Here is a 24,457-nt window from a genome sequence, read left to right on the forward strand (position 1 = left end):
ACAGGTTGTAGGTTCAAAACAAAATGCACAGGGAATCGTTAATCACAATACTAGTAAAACTTGTTCAGTATTTAATGAAATTGTAATTATTTTATTTCAATAAAGTCAATTCTACGAGACTGCTCCTGCAGAATCCCATCCTAAAATCTATGACTTTTAAGATGTGTATTCAGATTTCCCCTTACAGAAAATCTCTTCCCACACTTGTAGCACTGGTGAGGTTTTTCGCCAGTGTGAGTAAGCGTGTGTCTTTTAAGGCCTCTTGCCGTAGTAAAACGTTTTGTGCACAGTGTGCAGGGGTATGGACGCTCTCCTGTGTGAGATCGCATATGAAGTGTTAGATGGCATGATGCTTTGAAGCCCTTTCCACAGTGTTTACAGGTGTAGGGACATTCTCCTGTGTGCGATCGTGTATGCAGCCTCAGTTCTCCTGAGCTAAGGAATGCCTTACCACAGATGCTACATAAATAGTTTTTCTCCCCTGCATGCATCCGCATGTGTCTTGCTAGATGTTGGACAGATGTTTTCCCACAAATAGTGCAACAGTAGGGACGCTCCCCAGTGTGTGTGCGCACATGCCATTTGAGTGAACCTGCACACATGAATTTTCGGTCACAGTGAGAGCATTTGAATGGTCTTTCCCCTGTGTGAACTCGCTGATGTTTTTTCAGACCACACCTGGAAGAAAATCTTTTCTCGCACTGGTTACAATGGAATGGCAATGTGTGAATTCCTATATGTACTTTCAGGGTTTTGGAGCATTTGAAAACTTTACCACAATGAGTGCATTTGTGAATCTTGGTTATAGGTGCATAGGGGATTATTTTAGTGCTGCTTGAGGGAAAGGGGTGATAAGTCCCAGATTCCTTAGAACATAAAAGCTTCCGGTCCTCTCCTCGATGCCTAATCCTGATGTGCTGGTGGAGTTTTGCAATTTCAATGTGATTGAATGGGCATAGGGAGCAGGCAAGGATGCGGGATGACATGTCATCATTAAATCCTGCAATGACAAGATCAGGAATGTAGATTGTAAAACAGATGTTATCAATCATTTGTTAACATGAGATCAGTGTTTAAATTCCTGAATCCCCTTACCGTTACTGGGCACTGGGATACACAGAGCAGACGTCTCTGCCGTTGAAATGCCCATCTGCTCCTGTTGCTCCAAATCCTGCCTTATATAACTTATTTCATTGCAGTCTTCATCTTCCCAGTCCTCTTCACTCTGTCTTTCTTCCATTTCCTCCTCCTCCTCTCTGTCCCCATTAGGTTGTCCTCTCTCTTCTCCATCTCTCGTTTTGTCAGAGCTGGGCTGCTCAGAGCCAATGACAACTCTTATTGTTGGAGGGAGGGACAGTGTGGATAGGATGGTATCTGCAGTGTAGTAAGAGAAATAACCTACGAAAGACAGCACACGTTACTCTTGCTATATTTTTCAGCAGCGTTTTCCTTTCTCTTACCATTACAGCTAAGATGATTGCCACTGACACCTGCATTATCAAGTTCAAATGACAGGAGTTTGGTTTGATCTGGATGGAGACTTACTCTTTTTCAGGTTTCCATGATGCTGATGGTGCTGAAGAAGTGTCTTCAGCTCTTCAGTGTCAAATATGGCGTGTCCACATTCCTCCAACACAGAGGGGCCTGCACCGAGCCATGCTGCAGTCTGAGGAGCAGGGGAATATAGTGTTAAAATACAGTATGCCAGACAACTGATATTTTATACACATGGAGTATATTCCATTCAGTTGTACTCCGGCCATCTTTGTAAGCTTAAAACCTAGTTTAGACTAAAAGGATCAAACTTATACTGTGATGCTTTATTCTGTACCTGTGTGAAGTCTGGTACAGGTAGCAGCTCCTCCAGTCTGGAGAGGAACTCCCACACCAGTACCCGCAGTGCTGTGTCATACCGAGGGCCGTAGTGTACTGGGAATACCACCTGAAAAATAGATAATTTATGACAAAGTCCTGTGCCAATGCTGATACAAGCAATAGGCACATGCAAGTCACAAACCAGAAATATCTCTTACCTGAAAGAAGTGCTCCCTCTCAGAAGGGTCTTCCAGCAGGGTTTGGACCAATTCCACAAAGTTAAACTCTGTAGCCTCCAACTTATCATTACTCTGTCAGTAAGCATAAACAAACGACATCGGACATGAACTCAACATGTGGGCTGAAAAAAAAAAAAAAAAAAAGATTTTTTTCTAAATATGCTTCAAAATAAGTTAACTTACCTCTTTGTGTACAGAGAATTCTGTCAAAGAACAGATTTTATCCAGGTGAGGCTGGATGGTCACGAGGTCAGCTGTGCACTCATTACGACATAACTCTAGAACCAGCTGAAAAAGAGGTGGAAGTGAGGTAGCACCAGGGGAAAACATACTACAGTCGTAGTCAGATGTTTTGAGAATGACAAATATTAATTTCCACAAAGTTTGCTGCTTCAGTGTCTTTAGATATTTTTGTCAGATGTTACTATGGAATACTGAAGTATAATTACAAGCATTTCATAAGTGTCAAAGGCTTTTATTGACAATTACATGAAGTTGATACAAAGAGTCAAAATTTGCAGCGTTGACCCTTCTTTTTCAAGACCTCTGCAATCCGCCCTGGCATGCTGTCAATTAACTTCTGGGCCACATCCTGACTGATGGCAGCCCATTCTTGCATAATCAATGCTTGGAGTTTGTCAGAAATGGTGGGGTTTTGTTTGTCCACCTGCCTCTTGAGGATTGACCACAAGTTCTCAATGGGATTAAGGTTTGGGGAGTTTCCTGGCCATGGACCCACAGTATTGATATTTTGTTCCCCGAGCCACTTAGTTATCACTTTTGCCTTATGGCAAGGTGCTCCATCATGCTGGAAAAGGCATTGTTCGTCACCAAACTGTTCCTGGATGGTTGGGAGAAGTTGCTCTCGGAAGATGTGTTGGTACCATTCTTTATTCATGGCTGTGTTCTTAGGCAAAATTGTGAGTGAGCCCACTCCCTTGGCTGAGAAGCAACCCCACACATGAATGGTCTCAGGATGCTTTACTGTTGGCATGACACAGGACTGATGGTAGCGCTCACCTCGTCTTCTCCGGACAAGCTTTTTACCTGGATGCCCCAAACAACCGGAAAGGGGATTCAGAGAAAATTACTTTACCCCAGTCCTCAGCAGTCCAATCCCTGTACCTCTTGCAAAATATCAGTCTGTCCCTGATGTTTTTCCTGGAGAGAAATGGCTTCTTTGCTGCCCTTCTTGACCCCAGGCCATCCTCCAAAAGTCTTCGCCTCACTGTGCGTGCAGATGCACTCACACCTGCCTGCTGCCATTCCTGAGCAAGCTCTGTACTGGTGGTGCCCCGATCATAACATTCTGGAGTATATGCAAATTGCCATCATACAAACTGAGGCAGCAGACTTTGAAAATTAATATTTGTGTCATTCTCAAAACCTTTGGCCACGACTGTACACTGAACAAATATATAAACGTAAAGTTTTGGTCCCATTTTGCATGAGCTGAAAAAAGATCCCAGAAATGTTCCATATGCACAAAAAGCTTGTTTCTCTCAAATGTGCATCAATTTGTTACATCCCTGTTAGTGAGCATTTCTCCTTTGCCAAGATAACCCCTCCACCTGACAGGTGTGCCATATCAAGAAGCTGATTAAACGGTGTGATTGTTACACAGGTGCACCTTGTGCTGGGGACAATAAAATGCACAATTTTGTCACACAACACAATGCCACAGATGTCTCAAGTTGAGGGAGTGTGAAATTGACATGTTGACTGTGGCTGGTCATTTTAGAGACCAGCTACCCGGACAGCTGATGTGTTTGCACAACCAGAGAAATTCTGCACAAACTGTCAGAATCTGTCTCAGGGAAGCTCATCTGCTTCCTCACTAGTCTTGACGTGACTGCAGATCGGCGTCGTATCCGACTTCAGTGGGCAAATGCTCACCTTCAATGGCCACTGGCATGCTGGAGAAGTGTGCTCTTCACAGATGAATCCCAGTTTCTACTATACCGGGCAGATGGCAGACAGTGTGTATGGCGTTCTGTGGTTGAGCTGTTTACTGATGTCAATGTTGTGAACAGAGTGCCCCATGGTGGCGGTGGGGTTATGGTATGGGCAGGCATAAGCTACGGACAATGAATACAATTGCATTTTATCGATGGCAATTTGAATGCACTGAGATACCGTGACAATATCCTGAGGTCCATTGTCATGCCATTTATCTGCCGCCATCACCTCATGTTTCAGCATGATAATGCCCGGCCCCATGCTGCAAGAATCTGTACACAATTCCTGGAAGCTGAAAATGTCCCAGTTCTTCCATGGCCTGCACACTCAACAGACATGTCACCCATTGAGCATGTTGGGATGCCCTGGATCAACATGTACGACAGCGTGTTCCAGTTCCCGCCAATATCCAGCAACTTCACACAGCCATTGAAGAGGAGTGGGCCAACGTTCCACAATCAACAGTCTGATCCACGCTGCGAAGGAGATGTGTCGCGCTTAATGAGGCAAATGGTGGTCACACCAGATATTGACTGGTTTTCTGATCCACGCCCCTACCTTTTATTAAAGGTACATGTGACCAACAAACACATATCTGTATTCTTAGTCATGTGAAATCCATAGATTAGGCCCTAATTTATTTCAATTGACTGATTTCCTTATATGAACTAACTCAGTAAAATCTTAGAAATTGTTGCATGTTGCTTTTATATTTGCGAATAGTTGCTGCCCATAGTTTTATCGGAATCCTCTGCACATCTCTCACCGTTGCTCTCAGACCCAGGAGGAGTTGGGTCCTCTGCCTGGAACTCAGCAGCTCTGGAACCACCTCTGTCACCAAAATTACAAACTCCTCCAGTTTCCCAAAATGCTTTACAGTATGCTGCTGAGCCACTTGCCACAAGAATGCTGACATCAGGCGTAATGGTGGAGCAAGGAGACGTAGGGAGGAGAGAGTTAAACAGGGACCTACAGTGGGAAACACAAACAAGAATATGTATTACATAATAATGCAATCCTAGGACAGTTTTAACCTAAAATATTGTATAGGTTAGATCTAAAAATTTCTTTAGCTAGGGTTTGGGATACTAGCCAGCTTCAGTGAATATCTATGAAACCAGGCACCATTTTAAAAGCACTCACACAAACAACATAGGGGCCAAGTTAACATTTTGAGAATGTATAGTACAACTTAATTTACCAGAGTCTTCTGCCTCTGGCAAGGACTTAAGCTGAGTCGACTCCAAAAGCATTGAAGTTCTTGTTCGCTGACTGAGGACAGCATCCATGATGGCAAACCATCTTGTTCCACGAATATTGGAACTATTTTTGCTAGTGTCGTTCTTGATTTTTTTGTATTCCTGTTTCAGCTTTTTTATTTTCTCTCTGCACTGCTTAGACGTCTTCGTAGATCCGAGGGCAGCGAGCTCGGAACTTAGTTTGGTAAAGACTCTCTTGTTTCTCACTGTGGAGAGAAGCTGCTCCTGAACACTCCCATCTGCCCAGAGTGTTAACAACGCATGGACCTCCTCAGGTGACCAGCTGGCTCGAGATTCATCTGTGAATGCACCAGATCTGTTAAAAGCACTTAAACTGGCAAACAATGTTACCTAGCAAGTTTAAACAGTTTTCCAAAAATGTGTACTTTTCTGAACAAAAATAAACAAACCATTCAACAATTTCAAAGATTTTACTGAGTTACAGGTCATATGAGGAACTTAGTTAATTGAAATAAATTCATTAGGCCCTAATCTATGTACAGTTGAAGTAGGAAGTTTACATACACCTAGGTTGGAGTCATTAAAAATCGTTTTTCAACCACTTCAAAAGTGTCTTAAACTATAGTTTTGGCAAGTCGGTTAGGACATCTACTTTGTACATGACAAGTATTTTTCCAACAATTGTTTACAGACAGATTATTTCACTGTATCACAATTCCAGTGGGTCAGAAGTTTACATACACAAATTTGACTGTGCCTTTAAACAGCTTGGAAAATTCCAGAAAATGATGTCATGGCTTTAGAAGCTTCTGATAGGCTAATTGACATCATTTGAGTCAATTGGAGATGTACCTGTGGATGTATTTCAAGGCCTACCTTAACTCAGTCCCACTTTGCTTGACATCATGGAAAAATCAAAAGAAATCAGCCAAGACCCCAGAAAATAAGTTGTAGACCTCCACAAGTCTGGTTCATCCTTGGGAGCAATTTACAAACACCTGAAGGTACCACGTTCATCTGTACATACAATTGTACACAAGTAAAAACAGCATGGAACCACACAGCTGTCATACCGCTCAGGAAGGAGACGTGTTCCGTTTCCTAGAGATGAACGTACTTTGGTGCGAAAAGTGCAAATCAATCCCAGAACAACAGCAAAGGACCTTGTGAAGATGCTGCAGGATACAGGTACAAAAGTATCTATATCCACAGTCAAATGAGTCCTATGTCAACAACCTGAAAGGCAGCTCAGCAAGGAAGAAGCCACTGCTCCACAACTGCCTTAAAAAAAAGCCAGACTACGGTTTGCAACTGCACATGAGGACAAAGATCATACTTTTTGGAGAAATGTCCTCTGGTCTGATGAAACAAAAATAGAACTGTTTGGCCATAATGACCATTGTTATGTTTGGAGAAAAAGGGGGAGGCTTGCAAGCCGAAGAACACCATCCCAATCGTGAAGCACAGGGGTGGCAGCATCATGTTGTGGGGGTGTTTTGCTGCAAGAGGGACTGGTGCACTTCACAAAATAGATGGCATCAAGAGGCAGGAAAATTATGTGGATATATTGAAGCAACATCTCAAGACATCAGTCAGGAAGTTAAAGCTTGGTCGGAAATGGGTCTTCCAGATGGACATGGACCCCAAGCATACTTCCAAAGTTGTGGAAAAATGGCTTACGGACAACAAAGTCAAAGAATTGGAGTGGCCATCAAAGCCCTGACCTCAATCCCATAGAAAATGTGTGGGCAGAACTGAAAAAGCATGTGTGAGCAAGGTGGCCTACAAACCTGACTCAGGATCTCGTTGCGGTATTTTTGTGCATTCAAATTGCTATCGATAAAATGCAATTGGGTTTGTTGTCTGCCACCATGGGACACTCTGTTCACAACATTGACATCAGCAAACCACTGACTCACAGGACGCCATACACATGGGCTGCGGTTGTGAGGCTGGTTGGATGTACTGTCAAATTCTCTAAAGCTAAGTTGGAGGTGGCTTATGGTAGAGAAATTAACATTAAATGCTCTGGTGGACATTCCTGCAGTCAGCATGCCAATTGTGCGCTCCCTCAAAACTTGAGACGTCTGTGGCATTGTGTTGTGTGACAAAAAATGGCACCGACAGAAATGGCAGCTCTGCTTCTAGCTCCTAAGACTTTCCAGAATTTAATCCTTTGTTCGTTCCACACAGGGAACTTGAACTTATTCCCAGAGGCTGCTTCAAAACACCGCCGGCCGAGAAGAGATATTTGGAGTGGACTTCTAGTCCGACTCAGTAGGCGTGCACACATCCACCGCTTCCGAGTATATTACTCACTAATGTTCAGTCTCTGGACAATAAAGTAGACAAGCATAGGGCAAGGATCTCCTTCCAGAGAGACATCAGGGATTGTAACATACTCTGTTTCACAGAAACATGGCTCTCTCGGTATATACTGTCCCCATCCATACAGCCAGCTGGGTTCTCAGTACATCGCGCAGACAGGAATAAAGAACTGTCCGGGACAAAGAAAGGTGGGGTGGGGGGGGGCATGTTTTATGATTAAACTACTCATTATGCAATTGTGATAACATACACACTCCTTTTGTTCACCCGCCCTAGAATACCTCAATCAAATGCCGACCGTATTTCCTCCCAAGAGAATTCTCTTCGGTTAGTCTCGGCCGCGTATATCCCCCCTCAAGCCGATACCACGACGGCCCTCAAAACTTCACTGGACTTTATGCAAACTGGAAACCATATACCTTGAGGCCACATTTATTGTAGCTGGGGATTTTAACAAAGCAAATTTGAGGAAAACACTACCGAAGTTCTACCAACACATTGACTGAAGGACTCGCTCTGGAAAAACATTGAACCACTGCTACTCAACTTTAAAAAATGCCTTCAAGCCCCTCCCCCGTCCTCCCTTCGGCAAATCTGATCACGACTCCATTTTGCTCCTGCCTTATAGGCAGAAACTCAAACAGGAAGTACCCGTGCTAAGGTCTATTCAACGCTGGTCTGACCAATCGGAATCCATGCTTCAAGATTGTTTTGATCGGACTGAGATATGTTCCGGGTAGCCTCTGAGAATAACATTGACGTATACACGGACATGGTGACTGAGTTCATCAGGAAGTGTATAGGGGATGTTGTACCCACTGTGACTATTAAAACCTACCCAAACCAGAAACCGTGGATAGATGGCAGCATTCGTGCAAAACTGAAAGCGCGAACCACCACATTTAACCATGGCAAGGTGACTGGGAATATGGCAGAATACAAACAGTGTCGTTATTTCCTCCAGAAGGCAATCAAACAGGCAAAATATCAATACAGAGACAAACTGGAGTCCCAATTCAATGGCTCAGACACAAGACGTATGTGGCAGGGTCTACAGACAAGCACGGACTACAAAGGGAAAACCAGCCATGCCGCGGACACCGTCTTGCTTCCGGACAAGGTAAACACCTTCGACCGCTTTGATGATAACACAGTGGCACCGACGTGGCTCGCTACCAAGGACTGTGGGCTCTCCTCAAAGCATGCGCAGACCAGCTGGCTGGTGTGTTTACGTACATATTCAATCTCTCCCTTTCCCGGTCTGCTGTCCCTACTTGCTTCAAGATGTCCACCATTGTTCCTGTACCCAAGAAAGCAAACTGAACTAAATGACTATCGCCCTGTAACACTCACGTCTGTCATCATGAAGTGCTTTGAGAGGCTAGATAAGGATCATATCACCTCTACCTTACACCTTAGATCCACTTCAATTTGCTTACCGCACCAATAGATCCATAGACAGCAGATAGGAGATAATGCGATTCCGATCGCCCTATGTTAGAATGCTGTTCATTGACTATAGCTCAGCGTTCAACACCATAGTACCGTCCAAGCTCATCATTAAGCTCGGGGCCCTGGGTCTGAACCCCGCCCTGTGCAACTGGGTCCTGGATTTCCTGACGGGCCGCCCCCAGGTGGTGAAAGTAGGAAACGATACCTCCACTTCGCTGATCCTCAATACAGGTGCCCCACAGGGGTGCTTGCTCAGCCCCCTCCTGTACTCCCTGTTCACCCATGACTGCGTGGCCATGCACGCCTCCAACTCAATCATCAAGTTTGCAGATGACACAACAGTCGTAGGCCTAATTACCAACAATGACGAGACAACCTACAGGGAGGAGGTGCGAGCTCTGGGAGAGTGGTGCCAGGAAAATAACCTTTCACTCAACGTCAACAAAACAAAGGAGCTGATCGTGGAACTTCATGAAACAGCAGAGGGCGCACGCCCTTATCCACATCGACGGGACCGCAGTGGAGAAGGTGGAAAGCTTCAAGTTCCTCGGCGTACACATCACTGACGATCTGTAATGGTCCACCCATATAGACAATAAGGTGAAGAAGGAGCAACAGCGCCTCTTCAATCTCAGGAGGCTGAAGAAGTTCCCTCAAACTTTTATAGATGCACAATTGAGCCTGTCTGGCTGTATCACCGCGTGGTATGGCAACTGCACCGCCCGCAACCGCAGAACTCTCCAGAGGGTGGTACGGTCTGCCCACCGCATCACCGGGGGCAAACTACCTGCCCTCCAGAACACCTACAGCACCCGATGTCACAGGAAGGCCGAAAAGATCATCAAGGACATCAACCACACGAGCCACGGCCTGTTAACCCCACTATCATCCAGAAAGCCAGGTAAGTACAGGTGCATCAAAGCTGGGACTGAGACTGAAAAACAGCTTCTATCTCGAGGCCATCACTGTTAAATGGGGCGGCAGGGTAGCCCAGTGGTTAGAGCGTTGGGCTAGTAACCGAAAGGTTGCAAGTTCAAATCCCCGAGCTGACAAGGTAAAAATGTCTTTCTGCCCCTGAAGAAGGCAGTTTACCCACTGTTCCTAGGCCGTCATTATTTGTTCTTAACTGACTTGCCTAGTTAAATAAAGGTAAAAAAAAAGAAAATTGCCATCACTAGCCAGCTACCACCCGGTTACTCAACCCTGCACCTTAGAGGCTGCTGCCCTATATACATAGAATCACTGGTCACTTTAGTAATGTTTAAATAATGTTTACATGCTGCTTTACTAATCTCATATGTATATACTGTATTCTATTGCACTGTATTTGCTCAATCTAATATTTACAGTACCAGTCAAAGGTTGGGCATACATACTCTAAAGGATTTTATTATTTTTACTATTTTCTACATTGTAGAATAGTGAAGACATCCAAACTATGAAATAACACATGGAATCATGTAAGAAGAAAGAAGTGTTAAACAAATAAAAAATAAATGTTTTAGATTCTTCAAAGTAGCCACCCTTTGCCTTGATGACAGCTTTGCACACACTTGGCATTCTTTCAACCAGCTTCATGAGGTAGTCACCTGGAATGCATTTTAATTAACAGGTGCCTTGTTAAGTTAATTTGTGGAATTTCTTTACTTAATGAGTTTGAGCCAATCAGTTGTGTTGGGACAAGATAGGGGTGGTTTTCAGAAGACAGCCCTATTTGGTAAAAGACCAAGTCCATATTATGGCAAGAACAGCTCAAATAAGCAAAGAGAAATGGCAGTCTATCATTACTTTAGGTCAGTCGATCTGGAGAATTTTAACAACTTTGAAAGTTTCTTCAAGTGCAGTCGCAAAAACCATCAAGCGCTATGATGAAACTGTCTCTCATGAGGACCGCCACAGTAAAGGAATACCCAGAGTCACCTCTCCTGCAGAGGACACGTTCATTCGATTTACCTGCCTCAGAAATTGCAGCCCAAATAAGTTCAAGTAACAGACATCTTAACATCAACTGTTCAGAGGAGACTGCGTGAATCAGGCCTTTATTGTCAAATGGCTGCAAAGAAACCACTACTGAAGGACACCAATAAGAAGAAGACACTTGCTTGGGCCACGAAACACAAGCAATGGGCATTAGACCAGTGGAAATCTGTCCTTTGGTCTGATGAGTTGAAATTTGAGATTTTTAGTTCCTACCGCCATGTCTTTGTGAGACGCAGAGTAGGTGAATGGATGATCTCCGCATGTGTGGTTCCCACCGTGAAGCATGGAGGTGGTGTGATGGTGCTTTGCTTGTGACACTGATTTATTTATAGTTCAAAGCACACTTAACCAACATGGCTACCACAGCATTCTGCAGCGATATGCCATCCGATCTGGTTTGGGCTTAGTGGGACTATCATTTGTTTTTCAACAGGACAATGACCCAACACACCTCCAGGCTGTGTAAGGGCTATTTGACCAAGAAGGAGAGTGATGGAGTGCTGCATCAGATGACCTGGCCTCCACAATCACCCGACCTCAACCCAACTGAGATGGTTTGGGATGAGTGCGACCACAGAGTGAAGGTAATGCAGCCAACAAGTGTTCAGCATATGTGGGAACTCCTTCAAGACTGTTGGAAAAGCATTTCAGGTGAAGCTGGTTGAGAGAATTCCAAGAGTGCGCAAAGCTGTCATCAAGGCAAAGGGTGGGTACTTTGAAGAATCTCAAATATACAGTACCAGTCAAAAGTTTGGACACACCTACTCATTCAAGGGTATTTCTATATTTTTACTGTTTTCTACATTGTAGAATAATAGTGAAGACAAACTATGAAATAAGTTATGGAATCATGTAGTAACCAAAACAAGTGTTAAATAAATCTAAATATATTTCTTAATTCCATCCTTTTACTTGTGTGTATTGTTGTGAATTGTTAGATACTACTGCACTGTTGGAGCTAGGAACACAAGCATTTCGCTACACCTGCAATAACATTTGCTTAATGTGTATGTGACAAATAACATTTTATTTGAAAACTGCACATTTTAGTGGCCATTGTCCCCAGCACAAAACGGTGCATTTTATTGTCCCCAGCACAAGGTGCACCTGTGCAACGACCATGCTGTTTAATCAGCTTATTGATATGCCACACCTGTCAGGTGTGTGGAAAATCTTGGCAAACAAGTTTGTTGATCAAATTTGAGAGAAATAAGCTTTTTGTGCATATGGAAAATTACTGGGATCTATTATTTCAGCTCATGAAACATGGGACCAACACTTTACATGTTGCGTTTCTGTTTTTGTTGTTTGTTTCTCATTCTGACTATTTTACTGTCTGGTCCCTTAGATGGTTAGCAGACATTGAGTCCGTAAAAAAGGTTCAGAAAGACATCACTAGATGACTTACCATAATGTTCTGCTTCTAGAGGTGAATCAGTCGACTCCAACAGCATAGTAGGTGAATTTATCATAGTAGCTGAGATTCCTAGTCGGTGACCAAGGAAACCATGGACCTCAGGTGTCCAACTGGATGGAGATTTGTCTGGGGAAGCAACAGATAACATGAGTACTCACACAAACAGGGACATAACTAGCACACAAACAGGGACATAACTAGCAAAGACAGTATTACCTTCCAAGCTTCCAGTCGCATGCCAATTTAGTGTTTTAAAAATGTCACTAGTGTTGATGCTGTACTAGTCAGCTTAACTTACCAGAATCTTTGACTTCTTGTGGGGAATCAGGTTGAGTTGACTCCAAAATATTTCCATCTGAATCTATTACCAAAGTACTTGGTTGGTGACGGAGGACACTATCCATGATGGCAAACCATCTTTCTCTACGGCAGTTGTAGCTCCTCTTCTTATTGTTGTCCTTGATTTTATGATACTCTTGTTTCAGCTTTTTTATTTTCTCTCTGCACCTCTTTGATGACCTGTTAAATCCCAGGGCAGCGAGCTCTGAACTAAGTTTGGTAAAGACTCTCTCGTTTCTCACTGATGAGAGAAGCTGCTCCTGAACACTCCCATCTGCCCAGAGTGTTAACAATGCCACTACCTCCTCAGGTGTCCAGCGGAATGGAGATTCATCTGTGAATGCACCAGATCAGTTGAAGGACACAAGAAAACACAGAAAATGTTATCCAGTAAGGTCATAGGCCATTTAGGCCTACTAAAAATGTAATGATCAGTGTTTGAGCTTACCATAATCTTCAGCTTTTTGTGGGGAATCAGCCGACTCCAACAGCCTAGAAGCTGAATTTATCCCGCCAGACCCTGAAGTTCCTGAACGGTGACTAAAGAGACTGTGGACCTCATCAGGCATCCAACTGGATGGTAACTTGTCTGTGGAAGCACCAGATAACATGAGTACTCATACAAACAGGGACATAATAACTAGCAAAGATTGTGTAACATGGTATGTGAGAGCTTTGTACTGTACTGCCTCTGCCCAGAGGCCTGGGCTTAGCCTGTGGCACAAGCTGTTTCATTCCCACTGCTGCTGCCAATGTAGCGGGAAAGAAGAGAGCTGCATCATGGCTTTTACGGTGCAGATGCAAGCACCTAACAGACTGCACCACAAAAGCCTGGGCCTCTGGGCAGAGCTATATATTGCTAACATACGCAGTGTTAACCTACACTTGCAAGTAGATTTAGCTATGGAAACACCATTTCCTATTGTTACTTAGTTTATAACACTGGGAAACCAGTGGAGGCTGGTGGGAGGAGTAATGGCTGGAATGGTATCAAACATATGGAAATCACATTGACTCCAATCCAGCCATTCCAATCAGCCCGTTCTCCCGCCAGCCTCCACTGTGGGAAACGCATGGAAAGTCACATTGGTGTTGGCATGATGAAAAATAGGCCATGGCCCAATACTTTTTTGCCTGGCCTCCAGGGGTGGAAATACAGGCCAAGTGACAGTGTAAACCAATGGTTTATATATATATATATAAACCACTATAACTGGTCTTGTGTGTGTATATATATACACACACACACACACACACACACACACACACACACACGAGACCAGTTATAGTGGGCGCTGTGTTGAAGCCATCGTTGGCACTCCTCCACATAGTAAAATAATATTTTGGAAGCTACAAAAATGCATTTGTCGACATTCGTTTTTGCCGCATGGATTTAATTACAGACACCTTAATGCATACTTTTAAATTAGATTGTGCGCTAAGCATGCAAATAATAATCAAATGCATTGCACCCCACCCCACCCTCTTCTACGCCGCTGCTACTCTCATCTATGCATCGTCACTTTAATAGCTCTACTTACATGTACATATTACCTTGACACCGGTACCCCCGCACATTGACTCTGTACCAGTATATAGCCCCGCTATTGTTATTTACAGCTTGCTCTTTAATTATTTGTTATTCTTATCTCTTACTTTTTTTGTATTTTCTTAACTGCATTGTTAGTTGTAAGTAAGCATTTCACTGTAAGGTCTACACCTGTTGTATTCGACGCATGTGACAAATACAATTTGATTTAATAAATAAAATAAAAACATTTTCCTTAAAGTATATATTACTAATGTTACTGTCCACTAGAAAGAAAAAAAACTTAAATACATGTAATTCTGTCCTTGAAACTTTTCATTGAAATACTGTAAAATTCCATTAAATCCTATAGAGGACTGCTCCTACTGGGGACTGCCAATATGGCCGACCGGTGGCTTCAAAGCTTCTCAATGGCCAATACATAGTATTAGCAATCCAGAGGTTATATACAGCCTGGTGTAAAACCCTACTTTGGAAAAGGGACATTAGTCTAAGTTACCGGGATCTTCCTCCTCTGGTGGGGCATCAGGCGTGGACTCCAAAATATTTTGAGAATTCATTACCAAGCCAGACTCCAACAAGGTACCACTTGGTTGGTGACCGAGGACACTATCCATGATGGCAAACCATCTTCTTCTAAGACAGGTGGAGGCATTCTTGTTTTTGTCGTCCTTGATTTTTTTGTATTCCTGTTTCAGCTTCTTTATTTTCCACCTGCACTGTGTCGATGTTTTGATGAAGCCTAGGGCATCAAGCTCTGAACTAAGTTTGATAAAGACTCTCTCGTTTCTCACTGCGGAGAGAAGCTGCTCCTGAACACTCCCGTCTGCCCAGCGTGTTAACAATGCCACTACCTCCTCAGGTGTCCATTGACATGCACAGGACAGGGATTTTTTGTTTACCATGGTTATTTATTTGCTATTTGTAGAAGTTTATAGAATACCCTTTTCACAATAGTCTGCCTAGCACGGTTCGGATAAATGCAAAGATGTGTATAACTAAACCAAGATAGACCACAGCCTGTCGTTTCAAATGAGAAAAAATGAGCAATAGTGGGCATAACAAGCAATGAGGTGGGCAGAGCCAATCAGAAGCAAACGTGATCCTATTGGCACGTTCATTTGTATATCTCCGTTGGGGAACGCCTACTCTGAAGTGCGCGTGAGCAATAACTCAATTCGCCTTTGCACGCCTTCTAAACAACGCAATTTTTGTTTACCAAACTTAGTCCACTCTGTTCGTAACATATTGTAGTTTTGGGAACAGAAAACTGTATTGAGATGAAATGTTTAATTGATGAGTAAATTAGCAGAATGTCGGCCAAAATCCATCTCTTTCCATCTTCTCCCACTGCCGGCCACTGGGCTTCCTCTCACTACCATATTTGGTATTGATTTGAAACTCCAACCGGATGCTTCACATTTATACATCCGGTGAAAGTGGTCTCATTGTTTCATCTGTGATAAAAGTGGGCCGAGATAGCCCACCTATTGAAGCCTCCAGGTCAGAAACAAGAATCACAAATCACTTCCGGCTCACGTTGTTTTTCCCAAATCCTTCAAAATAAGAGTTTTCCCAAAGATGAAAGGGATTAGTTATCAATCTCTTTGGTATTCCCAATGGCTCATGGTTATGGCAAAAAAGTAAAAGGTCCAATGCAGCCGTTTTTATCTCAGTATCAAAACATTTTGATATTGAGCTCCTGAGTGGCGCAGCGGTCTAAAGCACTGCATCTCAGTGCTAGAGGTGTCACTACAGACCCTGGTTTGATTCCAGGCTGTGTCACAACTGCCGTGATTGGGAGTCCCATAGGGCGGCGAACAATTGGCCCAGCATCGTCTGGGTTAGGCCAGGGTAGGCCGTCATTGTAAATAAGAATTTGTTCTTAACTGACTTGCCTAGTTAAATAAAACATTTCTGGGTAACAATTAAGTACCTCACTGTGATTGTAATTAAACTATGGTCAAAAATAAACAAAAATACCTTCTTAGCAAAAAACTATTTCTCAAGCAAGAATTTTGCTCTCAGTGGGTAGGATAAAACTAGCTGTTATTGGCATAGAAGTTTGGAGCCCTTTTTATTGGTCTATTAACAAATTTAGCACCTGATGGTGTCACCAGGGAGGCCAAAACTCCATCCCACCAAAACAGGCTGAAAGTACATGCAGCCTTTTCAAACAGGTCTTAAACATTTCTGACAAGTTATAAATAGCTCTCAAAAGGTATGCCATGACTGACATAACAAGAGGAAAACTGATGATGTATTACCCAATTTCGAAATTGCAGCTTGTGCATTTTACTATTACAACTTTCAAGAGTAAGTTGAAAGCTGGACTGAGTAAAAATGGGGGGGACCCCGCACCCCACAGTTTGGGAACCACTGATATAGACCACGTAGAACCTTGCACATTTACATTTTACATTTAAGTCATTTAGCAGACGCTCTTATCCAGAGCGACTTACAACAAGACAGACTGAAATTAAAAGGATGTGTGCTGGCACACTTATTTTGTTTATGAATAATTACCAAAAAATACTCTGATCATAATCGTATCCAGAAATTGTCCATATCTGTTATGATACTCATTTTGTCCGAATACTTGGCACAGCCCAAATTCGCAGTTTCAACTACTTCAGGAAGTAATGTTGCAGGCTAGCTCAGTGCTGCCCCCTCTCGTTGAGTAACTCGAGTTGAAGGCAGACCGGGGTACTGCAGGCTGCAATTAGCAGCTAAATTATAACTTCTTCTGTGTGCAATTTTATAAGAATTGTTTCAAAGACATACATCTGGTGTAAGAGAAGCAATTATTGGTACCATGATTGTCTTTGATTTTGTTCTATTTTTATTTACAGATAGACCACGAAGATTGGCATTTTCCTATTCGCTATAACGGGGATCCTTTTTTCTGCAAACAATGCCTGCAGTGCCGCGGTCGGCCTTGAACTTCAATGAAAGGGGGGAGTCCTTCTCCCCTGTTTAAAGCAGTGTTCGGAAGGGGTGGGGCTTAGTCTGAGAGTTTCCTTTTGCAATGGTGGAGACTACTTCCTCTTTGGCACAACACAACTCTCAATTGTTAACACGTTTGGACCCAGAAGTAAATAAGGAAGCTGACTAAATTTCACAATAATTTACTTCTGGGAAACCTGAGATCACCAAAAGGTGCAAGTTGCTCCAAAACAATCCTCACCCAAGTGCATACAGGCACATTAAACAACAAAGGGAACTGTTAACCATGAATACACATAAATAAACCGAATTGTAAATGTTAAACATGATTGCCTACATAACAAATGCTATAGAGAACTTTATTACGACAAGGTTGTTGGCATTGCACCTTAACAGCACACTGGTCAGAAATAGCCGGCGGTTGTTTGTTTGTTTGTGTGAGTGCTTTTATCTGATCTGGTGCTTTTCCAGACAAATCATTATCCAGTTGGACACCTGATGAACTTCCACAAACTTCAGGGTCAGGGGTGAGAACTTCAGCTTCTAGGCTGTTGGAGTTGACTGTTTCCTCTGAAGATTATGGTACGTCATCTAGTACAAATTAAAGAAAATACACTGCTCAAAAAAATAAAGGGAACACTTAAACAACACAATGTAACTCCAAGTCAATCACACTTCTGTGAAATCAAACTGTCCACTTAGGAAGCAACACTGATTGACAATACATTTCACATGCTGTTGTGCAAATGGAGTAGACAACAGGTGGAAATGATAGACAACAAACAAGACACCCCCAATAAAGGAGTGGTTCAGCAGGTGGTGACCACAGACCACTTCTCAGTTCCTATGCTTCCCTGCTGATGTTTTGGTCACTTTTGAATGCTGGCGATGCTTTCACTCTAGTGGTAGCATGAGACGGAGTCTAAAACCCACACAAGTGGCTCAGGTAGTGCAGCTCATCCAGGATGGCACATCAATGCGAGCTGTGGCAAGAAGGTTTGCTGTGTCTGTCAGCGTAGTGTCCAGAGCATGGAGGCGCTACCAGGAGACAGGCCAGTACATCAGGAGACGTGGAGGAGGCCGTAGGAGGGCAACAACCCAGCAGCAGGACCGCTACCTCCACCTTTGTGCAAGGAGGAGCAGGAGGAGCACTGCCAGAGCCCTGCAAAATGACCTCCAGCAGGCCACAAATGTGCATGTGTCTGCTCAAACGGTCAGAAACAGACCCCATGAGGGTGGTATGAGGGCCCGACGTCCACAGGTGGGGGTTGTGCTTACAGCCCAACACCGTGCAGGACGTTTGGCATTTGCCAGAGAACACCAAGATTGGCATATTCGCCACTGGCACCCTGTGCTCTTCACAGATGAAAGCAGGTTCACACTGAGCACGTGACAAACGTGACAGAGTCTGGAGATGCCGTGGAGAACGTTCTGCTGCCTGCAACATCCTCCAGCATGACCGGTTTGGCGGTGGGTCAGTCATGGTGTGGGGTGGCATTTCTTTGGGGGGCCGCACAGCCCTCTATGTGCTCGCCAGAGGTAGCCTGACTGCCACTAGGTACCGAGATGAGATCCTCAGACCCCTTGTGAGACCATATGCTGGTGCGGTTGGCCCTGGGTTCCTCCTAATGCAAGACAATGCTAGACCTCATGTGGCTGGAGTGTGTCAGCAGTTCCTGCAAGAGGAAGGCATTGATGCTATGGACTGGGCCGCCCGTTCCCCAGACCTGAATCCAATTGAGCACATCTGGGACATCATGTCTCGCTCCATCCACCAACGCCACGTTGCACCACAGACTGTCCAGGAGTTGGCGGATGCTTTAGTCCAGGTCTGGGAGGAGATCCCTTAGGAGACCATCCGCCACCTCATCAGGAGCATGCCCAGGCGTTGTAGGGAGGTCATACAGGCACGTGGAGGCCACACACACTACTGAGCCTCATTTTGACTTGTTTTAAGGACATTACATCAAAGTTGGATCAGCCTGTAGTGTGGTTTTCCACTTTAATTTTGAGTGTGACTCCAAATCCAGACCTCCATGGGTTGATAAATTGGATTTCCATTGATTATTTTTGTGTGATTTTGTTGTCAGCACATTCAACTATGTAAAGAAAAAAGTATTTAATAAGATTATTTCTTTCATTCAGATCTAGGATGTGTTGTTTAAGTGTTCTCTTAATTTTTTTGAGCAGTGTATATTGTACCAGGGACAGGTAAGATTTGGCGCTCCCCTTTGTGGAATGGATTAGAACTGATTTTGTAAGCTCTAATCATCTGAGAGACTGGCAAGTAATGGCCAGAAGTTGAAACACTTATCTAGTTCACATTTTTCATAAACTGTACTGTTAGCGTGCTAGCTAATATTGTTTCCAAGTTTCTGACTGCTTTCAACTTATGCTGTTTTTTCACAGAGGAATCTGGATGCCACTGGTCGTCTTAGGAGGTTCAGGCATTGTTAACTCTGGGCAGCTGGTAGTGTCCAGAAGCAGCTTCTCTCCTATAAAAACGAGCATGTCTATGCCAAATTGGGTTCAGAGCTCGCCGCCATAGGATCTACCAGGATGTTGAAGCAATGCAGAGACAAACTAAAAAAGCTGAAACAGGAATACAAAAAAAAAAACAAGGATGACAATAACAAGAGTGGTTACAACCATCGTGGAGAAAGATGGATTGCCATTGTTGATGGTGTCCTGTCACCAACCAAGTACTTAGGAGATTGGGGTGATAAATTCAGATGCAAAGCTTTTGTAGTCTACTCAGTCTGATTCCCCGCAAGAAATTGAGAATTCTGGTAGGTTCTCTCATACGGTCTCTCGTACACATTTTTTTTTACACAGTAACTTGGCCTGTTACCACAAGCTTGGTAGTTAATATTGATTATGTGAGTACTGTCAACTGAGCTGTTGCTTCCACAGACCAATCTTCATCCAGTTGGACACCTGATGAGGTCCTTGGTCACCAACCAGGTTCTTCAGGGTCTGAGATGATAAATTCAGCTACTGTGCTGCTGGAGCCGACTCAACCGGATTCCCCTGTAAAACAGGAACCTTATGGTAAGTAATTTAGTTCAGTCTTTCTCAACCTTTTTGTACCAGAGATTAGCAAAACATGTTCCTCTTCCTTGGTAGACTGCTTGGATAGAAACTAGCTTACTACTACTAGCTAAGTAAGTTAATGTCTGCTAACCATCTGAGGGACTGGCCAGTAATAGCCAGAATTTGAAAAACACTTATCTAGTACACATTTTTCATAAATGGTACAATAAACTTGCTAGCTAATATTGTTTACCAGTTTCTGACCGCTTTCAACTGATGTGGTTCTTTCACATTTAAAATTGGGATACAGCTGAACGTCTCAGGAGGTCCATGCATTAACACTCTGGGCAGATGAGAGTTCAAGAGCAGATTCTCGCCTATAAAAACAAGCATGTCTATGCCAAATTTACTTCAGAGTTTGATGCACTTGGATTTAACAGGACGTTGAAGCAATGCAGAGAAAAGTAAAAAAATCTGAAACAGTAATAAAGAAACCTCAAGGATGATGACAAGATGAGTTGTTCCATCTATCTTGAAGAAAGCGGTTTTGCCGTCATCGATAAGAGTCAAATCAAATGTATTTATATAGCCCTTCTTACATCAGCCGATATCTCAAAGTGCTGTACAGAAACCCAGCCTAAAACCCCAAACAGCAAGCAATGCAGGTGTAGAAGCACGGTGGCAAGGAAAAACTCCCTAGAAAGGCCAAAACCTAGGAAGAAACCTAGAGGAACCAGGCTATGAGGGGTGGCCAGTCCTCTTCTGGCTGTGCCGGGTGGAGATTATAACAGCACACGGCCAAGATGTTCAAATGTTCATAAATGACCAGCATGGTCAAATAATAATAATAATCATAGTAGTTGTCGAGGGTGCAACAAGTCAGTAACACAAGAGTAAGTGTCAGTTGGCTTTTTCATAGCCGATCTTTGAGAGTATCTCTACCGCTCCTGCTGTCTCTAGAGAGTTGAAAACAGCAGGTCTGGGACAGGTAGCACGTCCGGTGAACAGGTCAGGGTTCCAGCAGGTCTGGGACAGCAGGTCTGGGACAGGTAGCACATCTGGTGAACAGGTCAGGGTTCCATAGCTGCAGGCAGAACAGTTGGAACTGGAGCAGCAGCACGGCCAGGTGAACTGGGGACAGCAAGGAGTCATCAAGCCAGGTAGTCCTGAGGCATGGTCCTAGGGCTCAGGTCCTCCGAGAGAGAGAAAGAAAGAGAGAAAGAGAGAATTAGAGAGAGCATATTTAAATTCCCACAGGACACCGGAAAAGACAAGAGAAATACTCCAGATGTAACAGACTGACCCTAGCCCCCCGACACAAACTACTGCAGCATAAATACTGGAGGCTGAGACAGGAGGGGTCAGGAGACACTGTGGCCCCATCCGATGAAACCCCCGGACAGGGCCAAACAGGTAGGATATAACCCCACCCACTTTGCCAAAGCACAGCCCCCACACCACTGGAGGGATATCTCCAACCACCAACTTACCATCCCGGGACAAGGCCGAGTACAGCCCACAAAGATATCCGCCACGGCACAACCCAAGGGGGGGCGCCAACCCAGACAGGAAGACCACGTCAGTGACTCAACCCACTCAAGTGACGCACCCTTCCCAGGGACGGCATGGAAGAACACCAGTAAGCCAGTGACTCAGCCCCTGTAATAGGGGTAGAGGCAGAGAATCCCAGTGGAAAGAGGGGAACCGGCCAGGCAGAGACAGCAAGGGCGGTTCATTGCTCCAGCCTTTCCGTTCACCTTCACACCCCTGGGCCAGACTACACTTAAACATAGGACCTACTGAAGAGATAAGTCTTCAGTAAAGACTTAAAGGTTGAGACGGAGTCTGCGTCTCTCACATGGGTAGGCAGACTATTCCATAAAAATGGAGCTCTATAGGAGAAAGCCCTGCTTCCAGCTGTTTGCTTAGAAATTCTAGGAACAATTAGGAGGCCGGCGTCTTGTGACCGTAGCGTACGTGTAGGTATGTACGGCAGGACCAAATCGGAAAGATGGGTAGGAGCAAGCCCATGTAATGCTTTGTAGGTTAGCAGTAAAACCTTGAAAATCAGCCCTTGCCTTAACAGGAAGCCAGTGTAGGGAGGCTAGCACTGGAGTAATATTGTCAAATTTTTTGGTTCTAGCAGCCGTATTTAGCAATAACTGAAGTTTATTTAGTGCTTTATCCGGGTAGCCAGAAAGTAGAGCATTGCAGTAGTCCAACCTAGAAGTAACAAAGGCATGGATAAATGTTTCTGCGTCATTTTTGGACAGAAAGTTTGATTTTTGCAATGTTACGTAGATGGAAAAAAGCTGTCCTTGAAACAGTCTTGATATGTTCTTCAAAAGAGAGAGATCAGGGTCCAGAGTAACGCCGAGGTCCTTCACAGTTTTATTTGAGACGACTGTACAACCATCCAGATTAATTGTCAGATTCAACAGAAGATCTCTTTGTTTCTTGGGACCTAGAACAAGCATCTCTGTTTTGTCCGAGTTTAAAAGTAGAACATTTGCAGCCATCCACTTCCTTATGTCTGAGACACAGGCTTCTAGCGAGGGTAATTTTGGGATTTCACCATGTTTCATTGAAATGTACAGCTGTGTGTCATCCGCATAGCACTGAAATGTAACATTGTTTTCGAATGACATCCCCAAGAGGTAAAATATATAGTGTAAACAATAGTGGTCCTAAAACGGAACCTTGAGGAACACTTCATTTGTCAGAGGACAAACCATTCACAGAGACAAACTGATATCTTTCCGACAGATAAGATCTAAACCAGGTCAGAACTTGTCCATGTAGACCAATTTGGGTTTCCAATCTCTCCAAAAGAATGTGGTGATTGATGGTATCAAAAGCAGCACTAAGATCTAGGAGCACGAGGACAGATGCAGAGCCTCGGTCTGACGTCATTAAAAGGTAATTTACCACCTTCACAAGTGCAGTCTCAGTGCTATGATGGGGTCTAAAACCAGACTGAAGCGTTTCGTATACATTGTTTGTCTTCAGGAAGGCAGTGAGTTTCTGCGCAACAGCTTTTTCAATTTTTTTTGAGAGGAATGGAAGATTTGATATAGGCCGATCGTTTTTTATAATTTCTGGGTCAAGATTTGGCTTTTTCAAGAGAGGCTTTATTACTGCCACTTTTAGTGAGTTTGGTACACATCCGGTGGATAGAGAGCCGTTTATTATGTTCAACATAGGAGGGCCAAGCACAGGAAGCAGCTCTTTCAGTAGTTTAGTTGGAATAGGGTCCAGTATGCAACTTGAAGGTTTAGAGGCCATGATTATTTTCATCATTGTGTCAAGAGATATAGTACTAAAACACTTTAGTGTCTCCCTTGATCCTTGGTCCTGGCAGGGTTGTGCAGACTCAGGACAACAGAGCTTTGGAGGAATACGCAGAGTCCTCACTCACCTCACTCAAAATCCATTTGTTAACAGAATACGCTATATACACAAGAAGGTAAGTTAATTTATGCTTTAAGTTGAAGAAAATATGAACTTTTTCAGCCTTATGTTGAGGTTGAGTTCATGTCTGAAGTAATTTGTTTTGTTTGTTTATGCTTACTGACAGAGTAATGATGAGTTGGAGGCTACAGTCTAACTTTGTGGAGTTGGTCCAAACTCTGCTGGAAGACCCTTCTGAGAGGGAGCACTTCTTCAGGTACGTATTTAATGCATCTGTATGTGCATTTCTTTTTGGCACAGTAGTCACGTCAAAGCCAAGTGTTGCTATTATTGACATTGTTACATTACCAGGAGATGATTGCAGACTTTTCCACATAACAAATGATCCCCGAAAGCCATGCTGAAGAAAATACTTGCCACCGGACTTGTGTGTTAAATTGTCTATATTTCAGGAGGTGTTCCCAGTACATTACGGCCCTCGGTATGACACAGCACTGCAGGTACTGGTGTGGGAGTTCCTCTCCAGATGGGAGGAGCTGCTACCTGTACCAGACTTCACACAGGTACAGATTGAAATATCAGTGCCCATCAAGTTTAAGTATTGAGGCACCTCCCAAGTGGCGCAGTGCTAGCTGTGCCACTAGAGATCCTGGTTCAAGTCCAGGCTCTGTTGCAGCCGGCCATGACCGGGAGACCCATGGGGCGGCGCACAATTGGCCCAGCGTCGTCCGGGTTAGGGGAGGGTTTGGCCAGCAGGGATGTTCTTGTC

General features: G+C 43.9%; 1 protein-coding gene across 1 annotated transcript; it reads right to left on the minus strand.

The window, feature by feature from the left end:
* Positions 1–42: 42 nt before the first annotated feature.
* On the minus strand, positions 43–15,341 carry LOC115206402 (uncharacterized). The gene is made up of 12 exons (XM_029773321.1): positions 14,798–15,341; positions 13,198–13,338; positions 12,709–13,083; positions 12,402–12,536; positions 5,215–5,571; positions 4,780–4,982; positions 2,238–2,342; positions 2,034–2,126; positions 1,832–1,942; positions 1,546–1,666; positions 1,096–1,398; positions 43–1,000 (listed from the first exon to the last, which is right to left on the minus strand). The coding sequence occupies exons 1-12, from the start codon at positions 15,201–15,203 to the stop codon at positions 141–143; spliced, it is 3,210 nt and encodes a 1,069-aa protein (XP_029629181.1). The 5' UTR covers positions 15,204–15,341; the 3' UTR covers positions 43–140.
* Between the last annotated feature and the right edge of the window lie 9,116 nt (positions 15,342–24,457).

This window comes from Salmo trutta, chromosome 13 (assembly GCF_901001165.1).
Source record: "Salmo trutta chromosome 13, fSalTru1.1, whole genome shotgun sequence".
Classification (NCBI taxonomy): domain Eukaryota; kingdom Metazoa; phylum Chordata; class Actinopteri; order Salmoniformes; family Salmonidae; genus Salmo; species Salmo trutta.

Bases quoted from the DNA above. Each gene is read 5' to 3' on its own strand.
- LOC115206402 (XM_029773321.1), bottom strand. From the start codon at position 15,203: ATGGTAAACAAAAAATCCCTGTCCTGTGCATGTCAATGGACACCTGAG. The intron at 5,572-12,401 runs GTAAGTCATCTA...GTGCATTCACAG, and splicing joins TCTAGAAGCAGAACATTATG to ATGAATCTCGAGCCAGCTGG. The intron at 1,001-1,095 runs GTAAGGGGATTC...TTGTCATTGCAG, and splicing joins TATCCCAGTGCCCAGTAACG to GATTTAATGATGACATGTCA.